We start from the raw sequence: 23459 nt of genomic DNA, 5'->3' as shown, positions 1-23459 counted from the left end.
AGCAGGTTGGATCTGGACAGATTCTCAAACGCACTGGCAGTAGGCTGCAGTTGTTTTGTGCGCCGAGGAGGTCTTGGGCCCACAAAAATAAAAACTGAGAATTAAGAACCGCTGGTTAGACGCTCAAAACCCAGTACAACTAGATGGAACATGTGTAGCACAGGCTCTAACCATTTATACCTGAATTTCGAATTCGGAGTCCAACAGAAGTATATTTAAGGAGCCTATCACCTGTGGGTACCCTGGATGATTAGAGGTCGTCTAATCCTCTGGTCCCGATCGGCTGCAACAGATTGCAACACACAACTCAGGTCTAACGTCCTTTTTACGGGCACAAAACGGGAGGCCGGAGTTGAAATCCTCCCCCATCGCTGTGTTCTGTTTCTCATCCTACCATTTCCACAGTTTTTTGTGATCAAAATTTATCATGTATTCTCCTATTCTAACTTCTTGTCCGAGCCCGAGAAAGAACACCTTAACTTTCTTTAGTCTTTCCTTTCTAATCACAGATTTTACTTGCCTTGTGTTTTATTCTTTTCAACTTTGGTATTATCCTATAGTACAGCCCATGGCCCATCCCCTTGATCTTTTAAATTAAGTATCCCTTCACCTTTCCACACTTCCTAACTTTGCATCTTCATGAATGAGATTGACTGTTATGAATATACATCTATTTGGAACTGTTTTTCACACTATCTTCAATCAGACTTATTTTCTCCCATATCTTGCTGGATTTTTAAAAACTCTGGTCCTATAAGTGAAAGACAGCATGACAACCTATTAAATTGTCCAGAGCCCCCTTTTTAATTTGTAAAATTACTTTAAGTGAAACTAACTGTGAATTATGATCAACATGTAGCATAGTTTATGTAGTTTGTTAGCCCTTTTGAAAGTGAACAGTTTCTTATCTTTCTGTTTCTCTTTCACCGAGATCAATGTTGCTGCATAATCGCTTCCTATCCAGTCAGAATCAATCACACTGTGTACACATGACTGTTAAAACTGCTGTGCAATGTCACTGTCAATATTTTCCTCAGCCGATTTTCTTGTTCTGGGCTTTTGGACATGTGCAGTCAACTTTAACGAATCCAGTCACGAGGATTAATGGCCTCTACCATTTACAATTATACTGCTTTAGCAAAGTCTGACAGTGATTAGCTATAGTAACATCTAGCACAGGACTAAGTAACTTGTAGCATAGAACAGCAGTTTGTTTAACTGGAATGGAAACCCATGAGTGGTCATTTTAGTGTTCGTAATTCCATGTAGCCAAATTCATAACAATAACTTTCACCACAATTTTTTACAGATGAGAATTAGGACTAGCAGCCCTCGCCAGAAGTACACAACCTTTCAGCATCAAAACATCAACTTGAAGAATATATTTAATACACTTTCAGATTTTGGAAGAGGGGGAGAAAAGCACTTAAATTAATTGAAGACCACTAATAATTTGGATGCAATCAGTTGTAACTTTGACATGGGTATCAAAGACGATGAATATTGAAATATGTAATTGTGATGTTTTAGGTGACTGTCAAATGCTTTTGGTCTATTTTCTCATTTTTAAATAGGACCTATGAGTTAATACCTGTTTAGAATATTTTGTACTGTTTGTAAAATGATGCATCTGGAGCAGGTCCTGTACTACCTAGTTTTTTTGCCTACATTTGAGTTAGTATTCCATGAATGGGTAAGTTTTACAATTTAGATCTTATACTTGTAATCTCTTGCATAGCATTGATTTTGGCTTATGTGCTAATACTGATGAAAGCTGGATCATACTGGAAAATATATGTAGTGTCTGAGACTGATATTGAACTTCAAAATAATTATCTTTGTTGCTTAAAAAGCAGATAGTTGCTTACTACTAAAACTGTGCATAATTTCTTTCCAAAACCAATTAATTGCAAATTAATTTTAAAAATGATGGATGCTGTCAGTGAAATAATTGGAATGGCTGAGAGAGTAATACATTGTAAAATCACTTCTTGTGCACAGTGTTACTTTTGTATTTGACTTGTGTATTACAATGCACTTATCTAATGCAAGACTGCTGGCCAGTCCATTATATATTTACTATTTAACTGCAAGTTAGCTTCTATTTGGCAAGAAGCAAATAGAACTGATTTTTATTTCGTTTAAGAATCAAGTTGTACTTTTTTTAATTTGAACTAAAAATGGAACTTAAATTGTTTGACAAAATCCCATGTACCAAATGCTCCATGTGAAAGATTTTGTATGCTATACTGAGGTAACAGTTTACTAACAAATAAATGGAAACATGTACCATTTTACCTACATCTCCTTTTCTTAGCAAACAAAAACATATACCATTTAATATTCTGCTTGTGTTTTGCTCATATTTTATATCTAAACTTCCATATTGATACTTGATACAGGAGTGTCCAAGCTTTTGTTTTCAGGGATCACATGCCTCGACTATGAATAAAGTTTCAATCCATGTTCTCGTGTGTGTATATATCTTGATATGCGCAGAAAGATTTATCCAATAGTGAAGCAAGAACGCTAAGAGAACCTCCAAACCTCCAAGCTCAAAATTTAGAGGACAAACCAGTGAATAAGGAATAAAAGTGCAAATAGGGCAGAGTTACCTGGACTTTGGGTGCTACATGTGGTCCTGGGGATGCAGGTTGGACACTCCTACTTAGTATCTGCATCACGTGTGTGTGTGTGTGATTTAAAAATATATATATTTTTTAAAAAAATGGTTTTACATCTTTGTAGTTAGCTACTTGGAGTTTTGTTGGGTTCAAAGCCTGGCACATTTCTAACTAAAGTTTGTTGTAATGATTTTTGTTTGTTTTGCAGGGCTGAGAAAGAGGAACGCATTCGTCAACAGCAAGTGGAGGACTTAGCTAGAATCCAACCAATGAGTGCTTTTGCAGTAAGAAACCGATACCTTTCCAGACTCGGTGCACAAGTAAGGGAACCATATGGTGTTATAAAATAAACTTGAGAAAAATAGATCCTCCATTATAAAATCATCATCCTCCTAGGCAGTCCCTTGAAATCAAGCAAGTCTTGCTTCCATTCTAAAAGTGAGTTCTCAGGTGGCTGGACAGTCCAATGTGGGAATTAGTCTCTGTCACAAGTGAGACAGATAGTGGTTGAAGGAAAGGGTGGGTGGGAAGTCTGGTTTGCTGCACGCTCCTTCCGCTGTCTGCGTTTGGTTTCTGCATGCTCTCTGCGACGAGACTCGAGGTGCTCAGCGCCCTCCCGGATGCTCTTCCTCCACCTAGGGTGGTCTTCATTGAGATCACATCAAATGTAAAGAATTGGCAATAATTGCACAGTGATAAACTTTCTTCTGCTTGTGCAGTAGAATCTTGAATATTTGGCGCAGAAATTCGGAAATTACCACATGTCACAAAGAGGCAGCTAATAATTTACTATATCCTGGAGTAAGTCAGTTCTACTGAACAAGGATTCATTGTTCAGGATTGGTTTTAAAAGCACAATAAATCTCTTAATACTGTTGGTCTAGAATGTAATCATTTGAACACCCTTCAAATCATGATTTTGTTTTCTGAATAGTATCTTGCTTAGTGCAGTTAGCAGCATTTCTGGGTTGTTGTCGAGGCTAGTACTGAAAGATTTGTATCTATTTTTACTTAATTAATTTGCCGTAAAATATGTTGCTTGCAAAATATGGAACGATTTTTCCACGTGTTATTTTTGTTTCTCTTGCAGTTACCACAACATTACAATGTCCATATATCTGCACTGGCGTATAGGAGTCTACTCAAATAACCTGAAGTTGCACATTGAGAGAAAATAGATATTTTTTAATTTTCATAAATCTGGAGCTGGTGAAAATGGACTTGCAAAAGTCTATTGCTATACTTTGCTAATGGAAGAATCATGGATAAACTTTTCTCATGGAAGAATCATGGATAAACTATCACATACAGGCGTTTATTTTGCACATGCTGTTTTCCACTTGGAGAAAGATGAGGTTTTCAATATATCTAAATTATAAATATTTTATTTGTATAATAGCTTGAATTGGTACACTAAGTTGAGAAATTTGAATCATTTAAAAATGTCTGTGCTTCAACAAACGTGAAGCTGTTTCTGGAAATTCCAAAGTTTTTGGATAATGTAGACTTCCATAAATTTTGGTTTTGTCATTTGGGCAGTAACCATTGTTAAAACTGCAGTTGATGAGTTTCTAAATTTTTGAGCGAAGATACAAATTTTGTTCTGTCTTCCAGCATGTTTTATCAACGTGCCCAAGAATTGCACATTCATTGTAAATGACCTTTTTGTATTGAATAAAGTGTTTTTGTAAAATGAAATCCTTTGAGCAAGGCTTCTTTATTGCTAGAGAAGGGCTCATGGTTGTAATTAATTGTAGAGTTTAATAATGTACATTAGATTAATTTACCCTCCTTCAAGCTCAAACCAGAGGACATGGCAGTGATGCCATGAAGAATTTGAAGTTGATTTTAAATTTAATACGGTGGGTGACAGGTAGCCATTAAGTCAGCAAGGAGGTGGGTAATGAGCAATTGGTATTTAGTGTTGGACAGGATACAGGTAGTTATGTTTTGGACAAGTTGTAGTTTTGGAGGGTGAAGCAAGGAGGACATTGGAATAGAGTCCAGAAGTGAATAAAGTTTTGGTAGTAGATGGGCTGAGGTAGGAATCTAGTCAGGTTATGTTGTGGAAGTGGAAATGTAATTGATAGGATGTGGGATTTGAAGCTCAGCTCTGGGTTGCCTGCTGGGTTCAGCCAGAGTGACTTGAGAGTCTGTGGGAAGGGAGTGAAGTTTATGGTGGGAGCAGAAAACCATGGCTTTGGTATTCCTGATCAATTGGAGAAAGTTGTGACTCATCAATGACTATGTCAGACAGGCAATTTAACAGCACAGAAGTGATTAAGGGACGTAGAGGGGTGGTAGAGACATGGACCTGATGTCAGCATACATGTGGAAACTGACCCTGTGATGAGTGGATGATGTCACTTAGGGACAACCTATTGATGAGGAAGTGGAAGATAGATTATTGAGGAAGTCTACATGTAATGATGAAGGAACAGGATGAGAAGCCATTGTTGGAGATGTGCTGATTGTGATTGAATAAGTAGGAATGGAACCATGCAAGGATAATTCCAGAGTTGGAGAGTGGAGGAGAGGCAGAGGAGGATGGCATAATCTACTGTATCAAATGTTGTAGAGAGGTAGAAAAGGACTGGGGGATATTTCACCACAGCCATGGTCATAAAGGAAGTAATTCATGTTTTTGGCTATGGCTATCTCGGTGTTGAGAAACTTGGAAGCCAGCTAAAGGGATTCAAACAAGTTGTTCTGCGAGGGAGTTGGGAGGTGATTACTTATTTGAGACCCTTGAGAGGAAAGGGAGCTTGGATATGGGCTGGTAGTTGGAAAGGAAGAAAGAGTCCAGGGTGGGATTTTTGAGGAGGGACCGATAACGGTGATTTTGGAAGGAGGGTGCCTGAGGAAGGGGAGTCATTAATCATGTCGGCTTGAATTTGGACCAGGAGGGCTGGTTGATTTGAATGGGAGTGGAGAGTGGAACAAGGGAGTAGGTCCCATCAAGAAGAGATGAGGGAGAAGCTGCATAACGATTTGGGGGGGGGGGGGGGAGGACAGAAGGAAAAACAGGAGGAAAGGAAGGGGAAATAGTGGCAGAGGCACCTGTATAGATGGTGTCAATCTTTTAGACGAATAATTCTTTAGTCTTCACACTTGGAGGTGAAGGAAAATGGTTTGAGGAGTTAGTTAATCATGGTGAAAAGGAGCTTGGGGTTGTCCTGCCCTCCTGGGTGATCCTGGAGTAGTAGCCAGTTTGGGCTGAAGGGAGCAAGGCATGGTAACACTTGACCTAGTTAAGCCAAATCTGGTGATGGATTACTGGACTGTATATATGCCAGGTGTCCTTGAGTTAGTAGCCCTCTGATTTGTGAGGAATGAAGATGGAAATAAAACCAGGGAATGGCTGGGTGGGAGACATGGAGATTTAGTGCGAACAAGGAAGTTGAATGCAGAAGCGAGGGAACTGTTAAATAAGTCCACTACAGCAACGGTATTGTGATAGTCTGAAGGCCAAAGATGAGGGTAATTTGAGTGAGCTACTAACTTAGTTTTTTTAAGTGTTCCATTTGGTTTTATTCCAGGCTCATCAGATCCTTTCTGGGATATATTTTGGCTTCAAATTTAAAGCAGAAATTAATGGAAAATGTAAAGGGAGTAGCAAATAGTGGAGTTCTCCAGGGGTCTGGTCGAGGTGCCCTGCTGTTAATAATTTTGATAAAAGGTTTGAATGAAATTATTGAGTTCTGCTGCCAGGTGACCTAGAATGGAGATTAACAGCATTTTAGGGATCTGGGAAGGTTAAGCAATAATACATTTTAATATGTGTGCTTTTTTGGAATAATAAATATCTAAGTGTCTGCATGATAGGGTGGTCAGGATGTATAGGTGAATATTGACCATATCCAGTTTCTCGTCAGTGTGTACTGATTATTAAATTAACTCCAATCATATCCTGAATGCATCTAAAAATATTTGAGTATGTCAAAAAGTTATTCTAAGGTGGTATAAATCAATGAGATCTGATTTGGAATATTATTTGCAGTTTTGGACACCTTACCTACTGTTGCGGAGTATTAAAAATATAACACTCGACACAAGGTCCGCATATAAGAGAAAAGAATTGTTTTATTTAAACCTGACCGATCAAGGATGATCCGGTCGCATCAGTACCGTTACTGGATGCAATCCTCACCGGTCTCTTGGAACAGCCGGGGCTGCTACAGTTTATACATTCAAAATACAGTCAAAATCATGAAACTATGCGGGGAAATGTTCCATTGGTTGTTTGCCACAAGTCCCCACCCACCTACTACTAATACATTGGTTAATACAGTAATTTCATTGGTATATTCAATCTCATGATTTCATTCGTACATACAATTCTAAGAATTTCATTGGTACATTCAGTTACGGACACTTTGGCTGGGCGGCCCCAATGGTTTCTATGTTACATTTCTGTGAACTTGATTCCCAGGCATTAACTCTTATACTGGTGTCCTTGATAAGTACATCTGGCTACTCTCGTTTCAAAGAGACTTTGTTTTCTGCTATCTTGTGTGACTTGAAATGGCTGCCTCAGTTTATTATTTTATGAGCTGTCTCCATTTGTCTTGTATGTGTTCTCAGGAGGTGTTATTTCCTCAGTTCTCTGACCTCAGTCTTAGCCCCTTGTGAGACCCTTTGTTCTTTGTTTCAACCTTAATTGCTGGAATACAGGACTCGGTTATTCCTCCATCAACACAGTAAGCCTTTCTTTCAGCCTTTCTTGCTTAAGATTTTAACTTTACTCAATTACTATTTCCCCTGATTGATATTTTGCTACTACAATCCTCCATTTGATCAGGTGGTTACCCCAAATACCCACCCTGACCAATAATTTTACTTTCCCTCTATGATTGGTGTGTCCCACCCCGGTTTTGTTGATCAGGCGATAGGATTGGGACACTTACGACTCATATCGGGTAATCGTGCCATCTTTGTGTTTGATTACCCCCTTTTGGATCTAGCAAAAGCTTTGTGTTCTTTGTTAAGGGTCTTGGCCAATGTTTTCGCTCTGTATCTCCTGTATCTGCCTGCACATTCTGCCAGGTGTATCAGCACCACTATCAACTGCAAAATGACTAACACATGGGATATAATTCTGATCCAAGAGTGTGTGTTTGGATTCAGTCCGAAATGGTTAAATCGAGCATACCATGGTAGTTCAATCGGTACTTTGTCAATGTCCTTTTGTAGTTTGTCAATTTGTTTCTTTAAGACAACGTATTTACTTCGTCATTCAAACACACTCCTTTCCAGTGCCGTCTGCTCTTCCCTCAGCTTGGGGATCGGTTGTCCTTGTGGTTCTCCAAAATCTTTAACCCCGCTTTTATCGTGTCTACCATCGTACCGTTGATGGTCTCTTCCTTTAGCTGCTTCTAGGTTGATCTCGTGTTCAGGCTTCATACAGAAGTCAGGGCGATCGATGGGGCATGTTATCGCCCCTCCCACAGTCAGGTTAGCGACTTGTGCTGACGCACCACCGTCCGTCTCCTTGTGATGCCGCTATGATTTCATAGTCTTAACGCCCATGGTGTGATGCTTAGGGCGTATCCCTCTTTTTGGCCGTATCCACAGTCATCGTTTCACTCTTGAAACGACTCTCGCCATAACACAACCTGGTTATTATTATAACAATCTGTTATAGATACACCCTTGGTCGTCTTCCCATTTTTATTAATATACTGATACAGCTTGTGATACCTTACCTGTGTTTGGTTTCTTTCTTCCCCTATATTTGTAACCTTGTAATAGATTTTGTCCTTCAGTAAGTTTATACTGGGAATGCTTACTAGGAACCCTATTATATTCTGATGACCAGTGACTCATCTATTCTCGGGGACCCATGCGTGGTTATTCCTCCGAATCTGACAGGCCTGAATAGGATTTTTATCCAGCGTCCAAGTTTTAAAAACATTGTTAGTTATCCAGTCCGGGAACTCCCCGTTCTATAACACTTCCAAATTATGTTCCACTGAGGCCAGCATCTAGGAGTTCTGGTGAGTGGGGGAGTCGAGCGGGGGGGGGGGCAGTAGTAACAAGGGCTGTGGTAGCTGGTGGGACAGTGGTGGTGGGTCTACCTCGGGAAATGACCTCCCAGCACCAATCACCACTGGATCCATTTGTGTATTTGGAGGGCGGGCACAACATTTGCTTGTCCTGACCTGGCTGAGGTACTCCTGAGAATTCAGTGAACTGTAGCGTGCACCTTATCTGCACCCCTTCTGGGCACATTGTTTTTATTTCCCCTCCCACCTCAGTCTACCTGACATACTGTGGTCTCATTTACCCAAATGGTTAACTCAGTACTAACCCATGTCCATGGGTTTTTCAAGTCCTTTGTCCATTGTTTTAGGTATAGTATTCCGATGCTGCACTTTAAGTTTATTATTGTTTCAACCGCCACCGTCAGCTTTCCGGTCTCATACCCAACGTCATCCGAATCCAGGTAATACACGCCTTGCTGTTCCTCAGTCGGTTGTTCCCGTGTTAGGTCCAGGTAGCTTCTCCCAGGCTAGTGAGGATTAAGGCGCCTGTCAGAACCTTTGCAACAAGCCACATTCTTTTTCTGTTGAGATTACAGCCTAGCGTCCTGGGGGTTAAATTCTTATCACTTCTATTTCAACCGGATTGTTTGCACTGTTTCTCCGGGCATGTGCCCTTTTCCAGATCCATTTTATTATGGCCAATAACCCTAATATTGCAAATGTAAATCCTAATCCTCTTTTTAAAAAGTCTATCTGTCAGTTCGTCCTTCCACTCTTTATACTCCAAAGCGTACCTTAAGGAATGTTTTACTGGGATTACCCTAGGTTCCGCCATCTGCCATACCCTTATACTCTTTCAGCTGGGACCAGTGTTTCCATTGGCCCCTACCTTTTCATATTTATGCATGCGCACGTATCTCCACTAATTAATACCTCATACGGTCCGCTCCACCTCGGTGAGAATCCTGGTTTCTCTGCCACTTCCTTAACCATTACCTTCGCCCCCACCTCTGGGAATATAGCTGAGGCGGTTGTTTCACCGCCTTCGTCCTCCTCCTTCTGCCTTTCTCGGATCTCCTGTCGCATACCTTTTCAACTGCTCACTCAATTCCCTCATATACTTTCTGATTCTGTCTCGTAGGGGGCTTAAGTCAGCTCCTCTTGTCACTATTCCTTCTAATAACCTCATTGCACGTTCGGTCATTAATTCATACGGGATTAATCCCGTGATTCTATTTGGTGTGGCACGCAGCTTCATTAATATTGTCGGTCGGAGTTCAGTCCATGCCCGCCCTGTTTCCTGTATTGCCTTGCTGAAGGCAGTTTTAAGGGTCCGATTCATTCTCTCTCCCATTCCTGAACTCTGATATAGGATGTGAACTTTTGCTTAATACCAAATATTCTACAACTTTCTTTCATTACTTGACTGTGAAATTAGTTCCTTAATCCGAGTCAGTTTGGGTGGGTATCCCCCAGCGGGGAATTACCTCTTCTGCTAGGATCAGTGCTACAGAGGTGGCTGTGTAATTGCGAGTTGCAAAGGCTTCCATCCACCGAGTAAACAAATCTATAATTATCAAACAGTACTTTTGTCCTCGCGAATTTGGCAGTGGTTCGAAATCTATCTGTATACAGGACGGAGCCAGCATTTTTCCGTCCTTCCTCTATACTGAATCCGTACCTAGTATTCCTCCCTTTCTTTTCCATTCTTTTCTCTCTCACTTACATCTGTATGCAACTTTACTATGTTTAGTTATTTTCTCCAGCTGCCATGTTTGACGGCCTCACCTCCTGAGGTGACAAATCCTCATCTTCCCCAAATGGCATTTCTAGATTGTTTCCAAATTTTTTAGTTTCTTTTTTGAGATCAGATTTAACATTTTATTTTAAATGTATCTCAGTATTTTGTTGTGCCTTTTCTTAACCAGTGGTACTTGAAACCTTCACAACAAAATTAACTCTTCACTGTTCCCATCCTAATTTCTGCTCCCCTTTTGTAGTATATGTATTTTTATTTTTGGATTAAAAATGTCAAATATACTGGGTTTTTTAAAATATTGGACTTCTCATTTGTGCATATAGTTTCTAAGTGAGTAACAGATCATAGAATGCAAAGTACTTGTTTTATAATTTTGTTCCTAACTTCTGTTTTAGAAGCTGAACATTAAAAACTCCAATCCAAGTAGGAATAGCATAAGTAGAAAATCTTTTGCTCTGTAACTTCAAGATATACTTTGTGATACAGCACCTCATAAATTACATCCTTTTTATGCTTCAGCTTCTGACGTAGTAGTTGAGGTAGAGTTACACAGATGTGTACTTTTAGGTTTCCAAACCCAAGATTTTCCAATATAACCAAAATGTTTATCAAGGAGAATCACCTGAAATATATCAAAATCCCAATTCAAATATTTTATTGCCAATCTTTTATTTAAAACTCTTTTTACTGAGTAGAAGCTTTCATATCATTTAACATGAGGTTTTACACAAAGGAAAACGGGAGCGTCGCTTTCCCAGCCCGTAACCTCGAGAGACTCACGCAGGCTTTTTTAAAGGCATTACAATTTCCCCTCTCCGTTCTTTCTCATTCCTAGACTAAATTTATTGTCTTTCAGCCCAATGTAATCAATGATTACGTGTTTTCTTTTGACAAGTAAGTGTCAGAATTTATTTTTAAGAAACAAATGGGACCACGCATTTTTATCTTTTTTGTTAAACAAACCTATCCTTTGTGCATTTCCTAGCTCCGAAACTTATCAAAATAAATCCACACCTGCGTTTCTAATTTAATGTAATTCAATTCTAGGTTCACACTTCCTTAAAACTTACCATATCTAGGACACTACTACAAAAGGTTAAAAACTTTAAACTCTGTCTGAAAAGGTGGATGGAGCTAAAACAAACAGGCTTTCAGACAAATGAAAAATTCATTAATTCCCACTTCAAATATTCCACAGTCAAGAACCACACGAGCACTTTTCATTTAAAGACAACATTCACACCAGTTTTTCATTCAACAAAGCTTATTAATTCTATGGTTTGGCCGGCTCTATTTTTGGATCCCATCCGTTACTTAACATAGTCACTTAACATAGTCACTCAGTTTTTATGGTCGTCTGAAAAATATCTACTAAGGGAGCAGTCGGGCCCCCCAGTCCATACTCAGTTTTGGTACGTTTACCCCATACCGGTTTCGCTCTATTCTCAAATACTGACCGTCCTCCTATTTGGTTTCACTTAAACCCAGCGTCTGTGGTCTGTCCGACTTTTATCGATTTTAAACTGTATTCTTAGATACTGATTGTCCCTCTAATCAGTTTCCCCTAACCCTCAAGCCTGCAATCCATTGATATCCTTATCAATTTATCTGTATTCTATGATACTGATTGTCCCTCTACCCCGTTCCCCTTGAACCTAGAGGCAACAATTCCATCGATATCTTATGATAGTGTCTATTGTGACTTCCTAATTCCCCCAAGTTTTTACACCATAACAGATCTTTCACAGATTCAGGTACCCCGGGCAATAGACACTTCTCTCAACAGTTCACATCGGATTATGAGTGGTAATTTAAATATATTCACTCGTGATGGCTCTGTATTACGCTCGTCTGTCAGCTTCCCGGAATAACCTGCTCGCAGCGCCAAAATGTTGTGTATTAAAAATATAACACTCGACACAAGGTCCGTATACAGAGAAAATAATTTTTTATTTAAACCTGATCAATCAAGGGAGATCTGATCGCATCAGTACCGTTACTGGATGCAATCCTCACCGGTCTCTTGGAACATTTTATACATTTAAAATAGTCAAAATCATGAAACTATGCGGTGAAATGTTCCATTGGTTGTTACCACAAGTCCCCGCCCACCTACTACTAATACATTGGTTAATACAGTTCCAGTAATTTCATTGGTACGTTCAGTTACAGCCACTTTGGCTGGGCGGCCCTTATGGGTTACGTGTTACATTTCTGTGAACTTCATTCCCAGGCATTAACTCTTATACTGGTGTCCTTGATAAGTACATCTGTCTACTCTCATTTCAAAGAGACTTTGTTTTCTGCGATCTCGTGTGACTCGAAATGGCCGCCCCAGCTTATTATTTTATGAGCTGTCTCTATTTGTCTTGTATGTGTTCTCGGGAGATGTTATCTCCTCAGAGAATTCTATGACCTCCTTCCTAGCCCCTTGTGAGAGCCTTTGTTCTTTGTTTCAGCCTTAATTGCTGGAATGCAGGACTAGCTATTCCTCCATGAAAGCATTAAGCCTTTCTTTCTTTCAAACTTTCTTGCTTAAGATTTTAACTCTACTAAATTACTTTTCCCCTGATTAATTTTTTGCTACTACACCTACAAAATACATTGATGTATTGGAGAGGGTTCCGAGCAAAATGAGAGCGGTGATTTAAGACTTGGGGCTCCAAGCATTAAAAAGTGGCGTGAAAAGAGTCGTGTTGGCAGGCAAGAAGCCTAAAATGTACAATTTAGGATGAAATATTAAATGGATAAATAATTGGATTTATATTGCATCTTATCTCATCTCTTAGATACTTTCCAAAGTGCTTTTCACACCATTACTTTGAAGTACATTAACTGTTATGTTGGCAAACCTGACAGCCATTTTCCACACCGGGTGATTCCATCAATAGTATGAATGATCAGTTAATGTATATTGGACCAGTAATCCAGAGAACGTGAATTCAAATCTCACCATGGCAGTTTAAGAATTTGAATTCAGTTTATAAAAAAACATGTATTTTTAAAAGCTGGAAATAAAAAGTTGGTATCAGTAAAAGTGGCCATGAAGGTGTCGTATTGTCATAAAAACCCAATTGGTTCATTCATGTTCCTTCGGGATGGAAACCTGCCATCCTTGCCTGGTTTGGCCTATGTGATTCCAGTTTCACACACAGCACCCAAGACGTAGCTTGGTTGGCGGTGAGGAGGGCCTTACCCGTCAGAGCGTTCATGCACAGCCGACGTCTCAGCAGCACGGCACGGTGCCCCCGAGTTGGCTGCGGGGCGGACGAGACTGTCGCCCATCTCCTTCAGGATTGCGCCTTCGCAAGGCAGGTTTGGAAAGAGATGCAGTGGTTGCTGTCTAGATTCATCCCAAGCAGCTCTAACACAAGACTGTGCTCTACGGGCTGTTCCCAGGGACACATACCGAGACAGACATCACCTGCTGCTGGAGGGCCATCAACTCTGTCAAAGACGCTCTTTGGTCTTGCCGAAACTTGCTGGTCTTCCAGAGGAAGGAGATGTCCACGTCTGCATGTTGCAGACTGGCGCAATCCAAGATCCAGGATTACGTGCTGAGGGACGCACTTAAAATTGGTGCAGCCGCCGCAAAGGCACGGTGGGGAAGAGCCACAGTTTAAAGCTCTTCTGCCATGGTAAACCCGGGGGCAGGAATCAGTACAAAACTCCCCTCGGGCCGTACTTGCAACTTCTTTTATGATCTGTAAACACCTATGTAGTGCCATGTACAATGCAAGGTCTGTTTCGTAATGCACGTTGAAAAGAAAAAAATGTAAATGTACAGTCACCCATTCCGTGTATTGTATAGTGACACATGTAATGTAATTTGTCGAATGTACTACAATGTATCCCGTATTGTACCAAATTGTACTTGAAATGAAAAGCAAGGAAATGTATCGAACGGAACTGCCGTCAAAAGTAGTGTATGGGATTGCTGACCGCAGCTAAATGTACTGAACTGCTTTTGAATGTACTGTACAAATTTTTATATGAATAAAGTATATTTTGAAATAAAGAAAAATTGTGATTCCAGTTTCACACCAACATGGTCAACTCTTAACTGTCCTCTGAAGTGGTCAAGCCATTTTGTTGTATTCCAAGAATGCCCATCACCACCTTCTCGAGGGCAATGAGGAATGGGCAATAAATGCTAGTCTTGCCAGTAAAGCCCACATTCTGAGAATGGAAAAAAAGTGTCCCAAAGATCATCTGTCTATTAAATGTAGTCCAGTTTAGCAGTCACAAAAGAACACATTGGCTGAGAATTTGAACTTATGCCTAAAATGGGCAACAAGTCAGCAAAACAATTGCTTTGCACTGTGGCCTGATTGAAATTTGGACGAGCCCCATTTACATTAAATAGGCGAGCTGCACTGCCAATTGGGCATCCCAATGCGACTCACCAGTCAGGGTCTGACCAATTTCAGCCGACTGCAACTCCGACTCCTAGCTAGGCTGCAAGAAGACCCGGGGGGGGGGGGGGGGGGGGGGTGGGAAGGTGGAGGAATGGTGAGTTAAAATGGAGTTGCAGCGAGCCCGGGCCAACAGCGGCCTGCAGTATTTTTGTGGAGCCAGGTGGGGCACTTGTAAAGAGTTTTCTGGCCAATATTTAAGCAGCCTCCAGGGTCTCTTAGCTTGGCCACTTGAGACCCAGAACAACTGGGCGGAGCATGTGTGGCACAAGCTCTGTCTATTTGTACACATTAGGACCTCGATTTGTATATGCAATGTGCCTGACGCCTGTTTCAGGTGGGTGTCCGCACACCTCAAAGCTGCCAGCTTCTGATTTGGTAGCTGACTCATTTCAGGCTGGGGAGATCGCGACCCAAAATTAGTTTCCCTATCCTCCAACTTGCGCCCCAAAAATGGGCGAACCAATGTTGAGTTTCTCCCCCAATGATTCAGAATAAGTAATGCGCCATATTTTGCTGTCAAAATAACGGTGAGACTAATGGTGCTCGCCGTTCTATATGCACAGATGCTACAACATCTTCAGGCAGGGTCAGATGTGAGTTAAAATCGGAGATTGAAATGTCACTGTCTGAGGCATCTCGCTGTCTAGCTCACCGTTGAAATGCATTGAATGACGTGAAGTTGCTGTATTTGTGTGGTAGATACAAACTAAACTAGCCCTAGACAGTTAAGTCTTGTCCATTTCATGATGTAATAAGTGTTAATTACTGCCAGTCAACCTCTCTGGCACTGAAAGTAAACGATTACAAGTGTAGACTTTCAATCCTTCAGGTTTTAATTGTTGGAGAATTTAAAAAAAAATTAAATTTCCTTTCTGTCCCTTTTTTTCTCGCTCTTTCTTTCCTCCTTTATTTTAAATTTCTGTACCTGATTTGACATTGAATTCATCATTTCTAATTTACGCTTCCTCTCGGTCCTTGTACTGTTAGTTTTGCAATCCTTCAATCTGATTGGTTAAGGAGATACATAGTTACTGTTCACTCGGGTCCCAGATGCCCAAGAGAGGCGTTTACCTCAAGTCCAGAAGAGGCAAAGGCCCAGGGGCAGCATGGACCAGCCCACACTGCTATATGTGTGCGCGCTTGGTCTGTGCAGCAGAGCTGGTCTCCAGTTAGTCTTGGGTAATCCTTGCCACTGGACCAAGACCTAGCTCTGTGAAGCCTGTGGGGTGGCTGGTGTGCAATGGCCACCACACGTTTAAAAAAATCCAAGCACAGGCATCTTCCACCCTTCACGATGTAGTTCTAGATCTGGAATATTAGATCCTTCATTGAAAACCTGTGAACTCATTCCTTTTTGGCGTGGAAGCAAGTCATCCTCGCTTCGAGGAACTGCCTATGATGATGATGAGATGCTCTGTTTTCCTCACTGCGCCATTATCAACTTGCACGTTCAGCAACTTGCCATGCAAAATATTTCAAAATCTAAATATGCTCGGGCAAGTCTAACTAACGTCAGATGCTATTAGATTCACTCAGACAGTAAATTATGCATTTGTCTTTAATACTGTTATTTATCTACTTTCCATGTTTGAGATGTTGATTGGCTAATAATATTTGAAGTTAGTGTAAGTAATTTGGTGGTAACACATGCTGTTTAATGCTTAGATTACAGTAATAATTACAATGAAGACTTACAGTATAAACTTTTCATTTAATGGTCAAGGTTTAGATTGGTTTCGTATCCTGTCCGAGGAGCTGCCATGGAAAATGAAACACATTTTTTGGATAGCTTTTTGGAAAAATATATCGAGCAATTGGAAATTGTGTGGTGTGAATATATTTTGCTGGAAGAAAGAAATGAATTGATTTTATTTCTCATCGCTAGTTACTCATTTTCTTGAGTTGAACCTTTGGTTGAACAGAAAATTACTGTAAGTGGAGCTGTAGAGACATCAGCAATATTTGTCTTGGAATTATATCATTGAAGGACATGGAGAGGGGGTAGCATTTGCTGCTTTTTAAAAACTTGAACTAAGAACTTATGCAGGTGTCCACTGGTTTATTGGAATACTTTTATGAAATCTGGTACGGCATGACTATGCATAACTCAGTCCTGTTTGTAACCCATAAATAAAGCTTTACTGCTTTTAAAAAACATTTCTCTAGCCTTTGTTCCTTCAGTGTTCTCTCTTCCTGCCCTGCAGGTACTGACTCTTTTCCGGAGCCCTTTGCAGCTTATTTATCTAAGTAGCCAGCCTTCATGGGAGTGGCAGTAGGCTATTCGACTGTGGAGAATATCACAGTCAAGCTCAAACCTGACATCTACACACAATTAGTTTGTAGCATGAGACGTCAGCTCATGATCAGGAGTAGGAACCCTGGTACAATTGATCTTTCTAGCCTTAACTGGGCATAATTGTAGTAGCCGAACTATCTGCCAAATCAGCACAGACCTGTAAAATTCACAACAACTTCCACCCTCAGCTTTTACCCGCTGATTGGCCGGAGGAGCTGAGTCCAGTAGAAAACATGAAGGTGGGTATAGCTGTCCATAGCTGAACCACGCTGGTGGGAACCTCGCCAGCTCTGCTCTTACCAGCTTCGTCTGCTCTTACCAGCTTCGCCTGCTCTTTGATCTGGTCCTGTTTTGCTTGAGGTGACATGCGAATCCTTTCCGTGTTTAATGAGTTAAACGCCTTCGGAGTGGTTGAGTTGACCGGGGAGTCGGTTCGGGTCCAACGGGCGGCGTGGCGCTGGATTCCCTGCAGCTGGACATTGACTTCTAAACGCTGGAGCGACTTTATTTTTGCTACGCAGCGAGGTGCAGGCTTTGGGGCTAGACAGGAAGTAGAGGAGGGGGTTGATGCAGCTGTTGAAGCTGAGGACGGGTCTGCATACTTTGTAAAGCACGCTGATGGATTGAGCATACTGCAGTTGGCGCCCATATAAGCCCGGACCAAGAGGTAAAGTGTGCGGGTGATGTGAAACGGCACAAAACACACCACCAGCAGGCCACAGACTACCAGCACGGTGCGAACCGATTTGGTTCTGGCCGGTTGCCCCACCAGAGCGTGCTTTCCACGTGTAACCAGTGTCTACAATGGAGCAGTAACACAGGGTTATTATGGTGAAAGGCAGGAGAAACCCCGTCACGGTTAACGTCATCCCATAGGGTAAATAGCTGAAGAAGTTCTGCGGGCTGGTCAGGTCATAGCACACGGTGTTGTTGCGCAGGGTCTCATTGTGGGCATAGATATAGGTGGGCAACGCTTCGACTATGACCACAACCCAGGCAACGATGCTGCCCACGATGGCCAGCCTCCACGACCTCCACCTCAGGGACTTCATGGGGAGACAGAGGTCCAGGTAGCGGTGGACACTGGTGCAGGTCAGAAACATGATGCTCCCGTACAGATTGGCGTAGAAGGAGAAGCGCACTTATCTGCACAGGAAGTCCCCGAAGAGCCGCTTGTCCCCCCGGGCGTAGTTGACAATGAGCAGGGGCAGAGACAGGACATAGACCACTGCCAGATTAGCCAGGTAGATGACCGTGCAGCTCCAGGGCTTGGTGTGCCAGCACGATCGCCACAGCACCGTCCCGTTGAAGAGCAAGCCCAGAACGAAGACCACGGTGTAAGTGACGGATAACAAGATGTGCTTGTAGTCTTCATACAAAGGGCACAGGAATCCCACCGGGGCACTGGTTTGCGATGAATTGCGAGGATCGAGAAATCCGCCTTCATCCATGGCTTGCAAAGCTCCCCAGTTGCTTCTATCTTTTGTCCAGTAGTTTTATAAAGTTGCTTTCAAGAGACGGGTCTTCACTTATTTCGAATTAAAAGCTTTTACCTATCTGGAAAATAATGCGCAGCACCATGTTCCGATTTATATTTGCATTCTCATTATTTGACCAATGCCACATTACAACATTTTAAACTCATCACCTTAATCATTGAGTAGGTTTGTTGCTAGGCAGTTCTATTTGTGTTTGGTAATGGACTGAACCCTTTTATCAGTAATACTCCAATTGGGTAGCTCGGTCAGGTCCGACTCAGACACACTTGTTTTTACGAAGTTGTGATGTTTGTTTAGTAGATATTAATATTAACCGCTAAATCCTTTGCAACGCGGTACACAGGGCTCAGTTATTACGGAATATAGCCGAATGAGATTCTTACATTCTGACAGGGAAGTATTTACGTGGGATGCAAAGTAATATTCTTGTTCTTATGTCTTTCTTCACGCTGTCTCCCCCTGCATCGAACATAAGAACATAACAAGAATTAGGAACAGGAATAGGCCATCTAGCCCCTCGAGCCTGCTCCGCCATTCAACAAGATCATGGCTGATCTGGCCGTGGACTCAACTCCACTTACCCGCCCTCTCCCCGTAACCCTTAATTCCCTTATTGGTTAAAAATCTATCTATCTGTGATTTGAATACATTCAATGAGCTAATCTCAACTGCTTCCTTGGGCAGAGAATTCCACAGATTCACAACCCTCTGGGAGAAGAAATTCCTTCTCAACTCGGCTTTAAATTGGCTTCCCTGTATTTTGAGGCTGTGCCCCCTAATTCTAGTCTCCCCAACCAGTGGAAACAACCTCTCTGCCTCTATCTTGTCTATCCCTTTCATTATTTTAAATGTTTCTATAAGATCACCCCTCATCCTTCTGAACTCCAACGAGTAAAGACCCAGTCTACTCAATCTATCATCAATCTATCTCCGGAATAAGCCTAGTGAATCGTCTCTACCCTCTCCAAAGCTAGTATATCCTTCCTTAAGTAAGGTGACCAAAACTGCACGCAGTACTCCAGGTGCGGCCTCACCAATACCCTGTACAGTTGCAGCAGGACCTCCCTGCTTTTGTACTCCATCCCTCTCGCAATGAAGGCCAACATTCCATTCGCCTTCCTGATTACCTGCTGCACCTGCAAACTAACTTTTTGGGATTCATGCACAAGGACCCCCAGGTCCCTCTGCACCGCAGCATGTTGTAATTTCTCCCCATTCAAATAATATTCCCTTTTACTGTTTTTTTTTCCAAGGTGGATGACCTCACATTTTCCGACATTGTATTCCATCTGCCAAACCTTAGCCCATATCTAAATCTCTTTGCAGCCTCTCTGTGTCCTCTACACAACCCGCTTTCCCACTAATCTTTCCCACCGGCTCTGGCTGGAATACAGTTCAGAAGTGCTGACTAACTTTTGGTGTCCTTCATGCATAAGGTTGGTAACCCTCCAGGATTGATCTGGAGTTTCCAGGAATTGAAGATTAATTATAGAAATTTACAGCACAGAAGGAGACTTATCTTAATAAAACAGGTTTCAGCCTGTAAGATTTATGACTTTTCTCTACACTTTACAGAGTTTGGACTTGAGACAAAAACACACTGGGGATGTTTCTTTTCTCACCTCTATCCAGGGGTTATCTTTACTTAGAATAATCGAAAGAAATACAAGCAATCACAACAACTCAAAGCACAATAATTTCTCATTATTAACCCGCACCGACCTATCCCGTTAAAGTACTTCTTAACAGGTGCCTATTTCCTAAGTGCTTACAAAGCAAAGACACTCACACAAGAGTTAACTCCAGCCGTGGTCAGTGATCGGAAATTAACCCCGTGATTCTCTTGTCAACTGACCAGGTTACCACTCACTTGACTGTAGTTCCCTCACCTAATGTTGTCCAGCCTTTTTATATCCCTTTTCTGGGATGTTTGCCCACTGTGTACATAATTGTCCAAGTTTAAAACAAAGGGATGTTCTTAACTGAATCCTTCCCATGAATAGGTCTTCTCATTTCTTATCACCATAGTTGCTTCTTTCTTCACAGTTCGTAGACAATTCAAGGAGTCTCTTGCTGCCTATGAGAAATGTCTCTTCGCAGCTGTGAGATTTCTCAAAAGTTCATTCGAAGGTCCCTTGACTTCGCAGAGCATTTTGGGTCATTAAAAATTGGTCAACCCCAGGTTTAGTTATTAGCAGAAAATGAGATGAAAAATGCTATTGTCTTACATCATGCCTAGGGTTGCTAATCCTCCAGGATTGACCTGGAGTTTCCAGGAATTGAAGATTAATCATAGAAATTTACGGCATAGGAGGCCATGTGGCCTATAGTATCTTTGCAGGCCAAACAAGAGCTATCGAATCTAATCCCACTTTCCAGCTCCTGTTCTATAACCATATAGGTTACTAAGTGCCTATCCAAGCACTTTTAAAAAATGTGATGAGGGTTTCTGCTTCTACTGCCCTTTCAGGCAGATTCCCACCACCATCTGGGTGAAAAACCCCTCCTTAACTCCCCTCCAATCCTTCTACCAATTATTTTAAATCTATGCCCCCTGGTTATTCATATAGAAACATAGAAAATAGGTGCAGGAGTAGGCCATTCGGCCCCTCGAGCCTGCACCGCCATTCAACAAGTTCATGGCTGAACATGCAACTTCAGTACTCCATTCCTGCTTTCTCGCCATACCCCTTGATCCTCCGAGTAGTAAGGACTACATCTAACTCCTTTTTGAATATATTTAGTGAATTGGCCTCAACAACTTTCTATGGTAGAGATTTCCATAGGTTCACCACTCTCTGGGTGAAGAAGTTTCTCCTCATCTCGGTCCTAAATGGCTTACCCCTTATCCCTAGACTGTGACCCCTGGTTCTGGACTTTCCCAACATTGGGAACATTCTTCCTGCATCTAACCTGTCTAAACCCGTCAGAATTTTAAACGGTTCTATGAGATCCCCTCTCATTCTTCTGAACTCCAGTGAATACAAGCCCAGTTGATCCAGACTTTCTTGATATGTCAGTCCCGCCATCCCGGGAATCAGTCTGGTGAACCTTCGCTGCACTCCCTCAATAGCAAGAATGTCCTTCCTCAAGTTAGGAGACCAAAACTGTACACAATACTCCAGGTGTGGCCTCACCAAGGCCCTGTACAACTGTAGCAACACCTCCCTGCCCCTGTACTCAAATCCCCTCGCTATGAAGGCCAACATGCCATTTGCTTTCTTAACCGCCTGCTGTACCTGCATGCCAACCTTCAATGACTGATGTACCATGACACCCAGGTCTCGTTGCACCTCCCCTTTTCCTAATCTGTCACCATTCAGATAATTGTCTGTCTCTCTGTTTTTACCACCAAAGTGGATAACCTCACATTTATCCATATTATACTTCATCTGCCATGCATTTGCCCACTCACCTAACCTATCCGAGTCACTCTGCAGCCTCATAGCATCCTCGTCGCAGCTCACACTGCCACCCAACTTAGTGTCATCCGCAAACTTGGAGATACTACATTTAATCCCCTCGTCTAAATCATTAATGTACAATGTAAACAGCTGGGGCCTCAGCACAGAACCTTGTGGTACCACACTAGTCACTGCCTGCCATTCTGAAAAGTACCCATTTACTCCTACTCTTTGCTTCCTGTCTGACAACCAGTTCTCAATCCATGTCAGCACACTACCCCCAATCGCATGTGCTTTAACTTTGCACATTAATCTCTTGTGTGGGACCTTGTCGAAAGCCTTCTGAAAGTCCAAATATACCACATCAACTGGTTTTCCCTTGTCCACTCTACTGGAAACATCCTCAAAAAATTCCAGAAGATTTGTCAAGCATGATTTCCCTTTCACAAATCCATGCTGACTTGGACCTATCATGTCTTCTCTTTCCAAATGCGCTGCTAAGGGAAATGGGTCCTTCCTATACACTCAATCTAGGCCCCTCAAAATTTTATACACCTCAATTAAGTCTCTCCTCTGCTCCAAAGAAAATAACCCCAGCCTATCCAATCTTTCCTCATAGCTAAAATGAGAGCAGTCCAGAAGAAAATTCAAAGAGTCATTAAAAAAATGTTTTTTTTTCAATTTCTTTGAACACTTTCTTTTTTGGTTGTAAAAATATTGGAGGTAGGGAAAAGGCTGTTTTACTGAGTGGGGCCGTTGAAGGCGGGAGATCATGTGTTAACCTCTAGGCATATGTCCAAGCAGAGTCAGGAATCCTATTAATGTAGCTGTCTACACAATGATGTTTGACAGGTTACTCAAACTTGGAAGATATCTTGGCTAGATCTGATTGTATTCTAATCTGATTAGCGAGCAGGTTGACTCTCCACACCACCACCACCCCACCTCCGCCCCCGCCACCCCGAATTCTAGCACGAAGGTGCTTTGGCAATTGTACTAACTGGTGCCTGACTAAGATCAGAAAACTTAGAAAAACACAATGAATTAAACCTGGGACCTTTTGATCTGTCTTTATCCACTAAACCACAAGGGGAGCTTATAGTGACTTATCTGGGAGTTTTACATCCAACCAAATACCAGCAGTAAAAATCCAAATATTCAGGCACTTGAAAAAAATCTTTTTATTCTGTGAAGCAAAATGAAGCTTTGCACACTGCATCCTTCCTGGATAATGAAAACACATTTTGTCCTAAAACCACTGAATTCAAAAGTCAAGTTGAAGATAACATTTTGATCTGCATTTACAAGTGAAGAATAAGACCTGTACTAAAATATGCAAAGTGCTGAATAAAGGTTACCAGTTACTTTAGAAGATTATCTTTAAATTTAGCAACAGAGTCATTAGCAGCACATTTTCAACTATGTTAAAAGCTATATTGTAAAGTAATTTGATGGATTCTAAGGCAGAAAGGAAC

At 41.7% G+C, this 23459-nt stretch overlaps 1 protein-coding gene across 5 annotated transcripts in view; it reads left to right on the top strand.

The window, feature by feature from the left end:
* The window catches only part of mfsd1 (major facilitator superfamily domain containing 1), a 69824-nt gene extending 65525 nt beyond the window's left edge, over positions 1-4299 (top strand). For 2 of the 5 annotated variants that reach the window (XR_011593663.1, XM_070883581.1), the window contains one exon: positions 1310-2811. Coding sequence is in view for 2 of the 5 variants with exons in the window: in XM_070883580.1 (XP_070739681.1) it covers positions 2833-2944; positions 3715-3774 (172 nt within the window). In the remaining 3 variants the exon portion in view is untranslated. Of the gene's footprint in view, positions 1-1309; positions 2812-2832; positions 2945-3714 lie in introns of those variants that run through there. The other 3 variants (XR_011593664.1, XM_070883580.1, XM_070883582.1) reach the window with 3 other exon arrangements.
* The last annotated feature ends 19160 nt before the right edge of the window (positions 4300-23459 follow it).

This window comes from Pristiophorus japonicus, chromosome 6 (genome assembly GCF_044704955.1).
Source record: "Pristiophorus japonicus isolate sPriJap1 chromosome 6, sPriJap1.hap1, whole genome shotgun sequence".
NCBI classification, from domain to species: domain Eukaryota; kingdom Metazoa; phylum Chordata; class Chondrichthyes; family Pristiophoridae; genus Pristiophorus; species Pristiophorus japonicus.
Note: the sequence above shows the minus strand (reverse complement) of the source record. Positions and strands in the feature narration are given on the sequence as shown.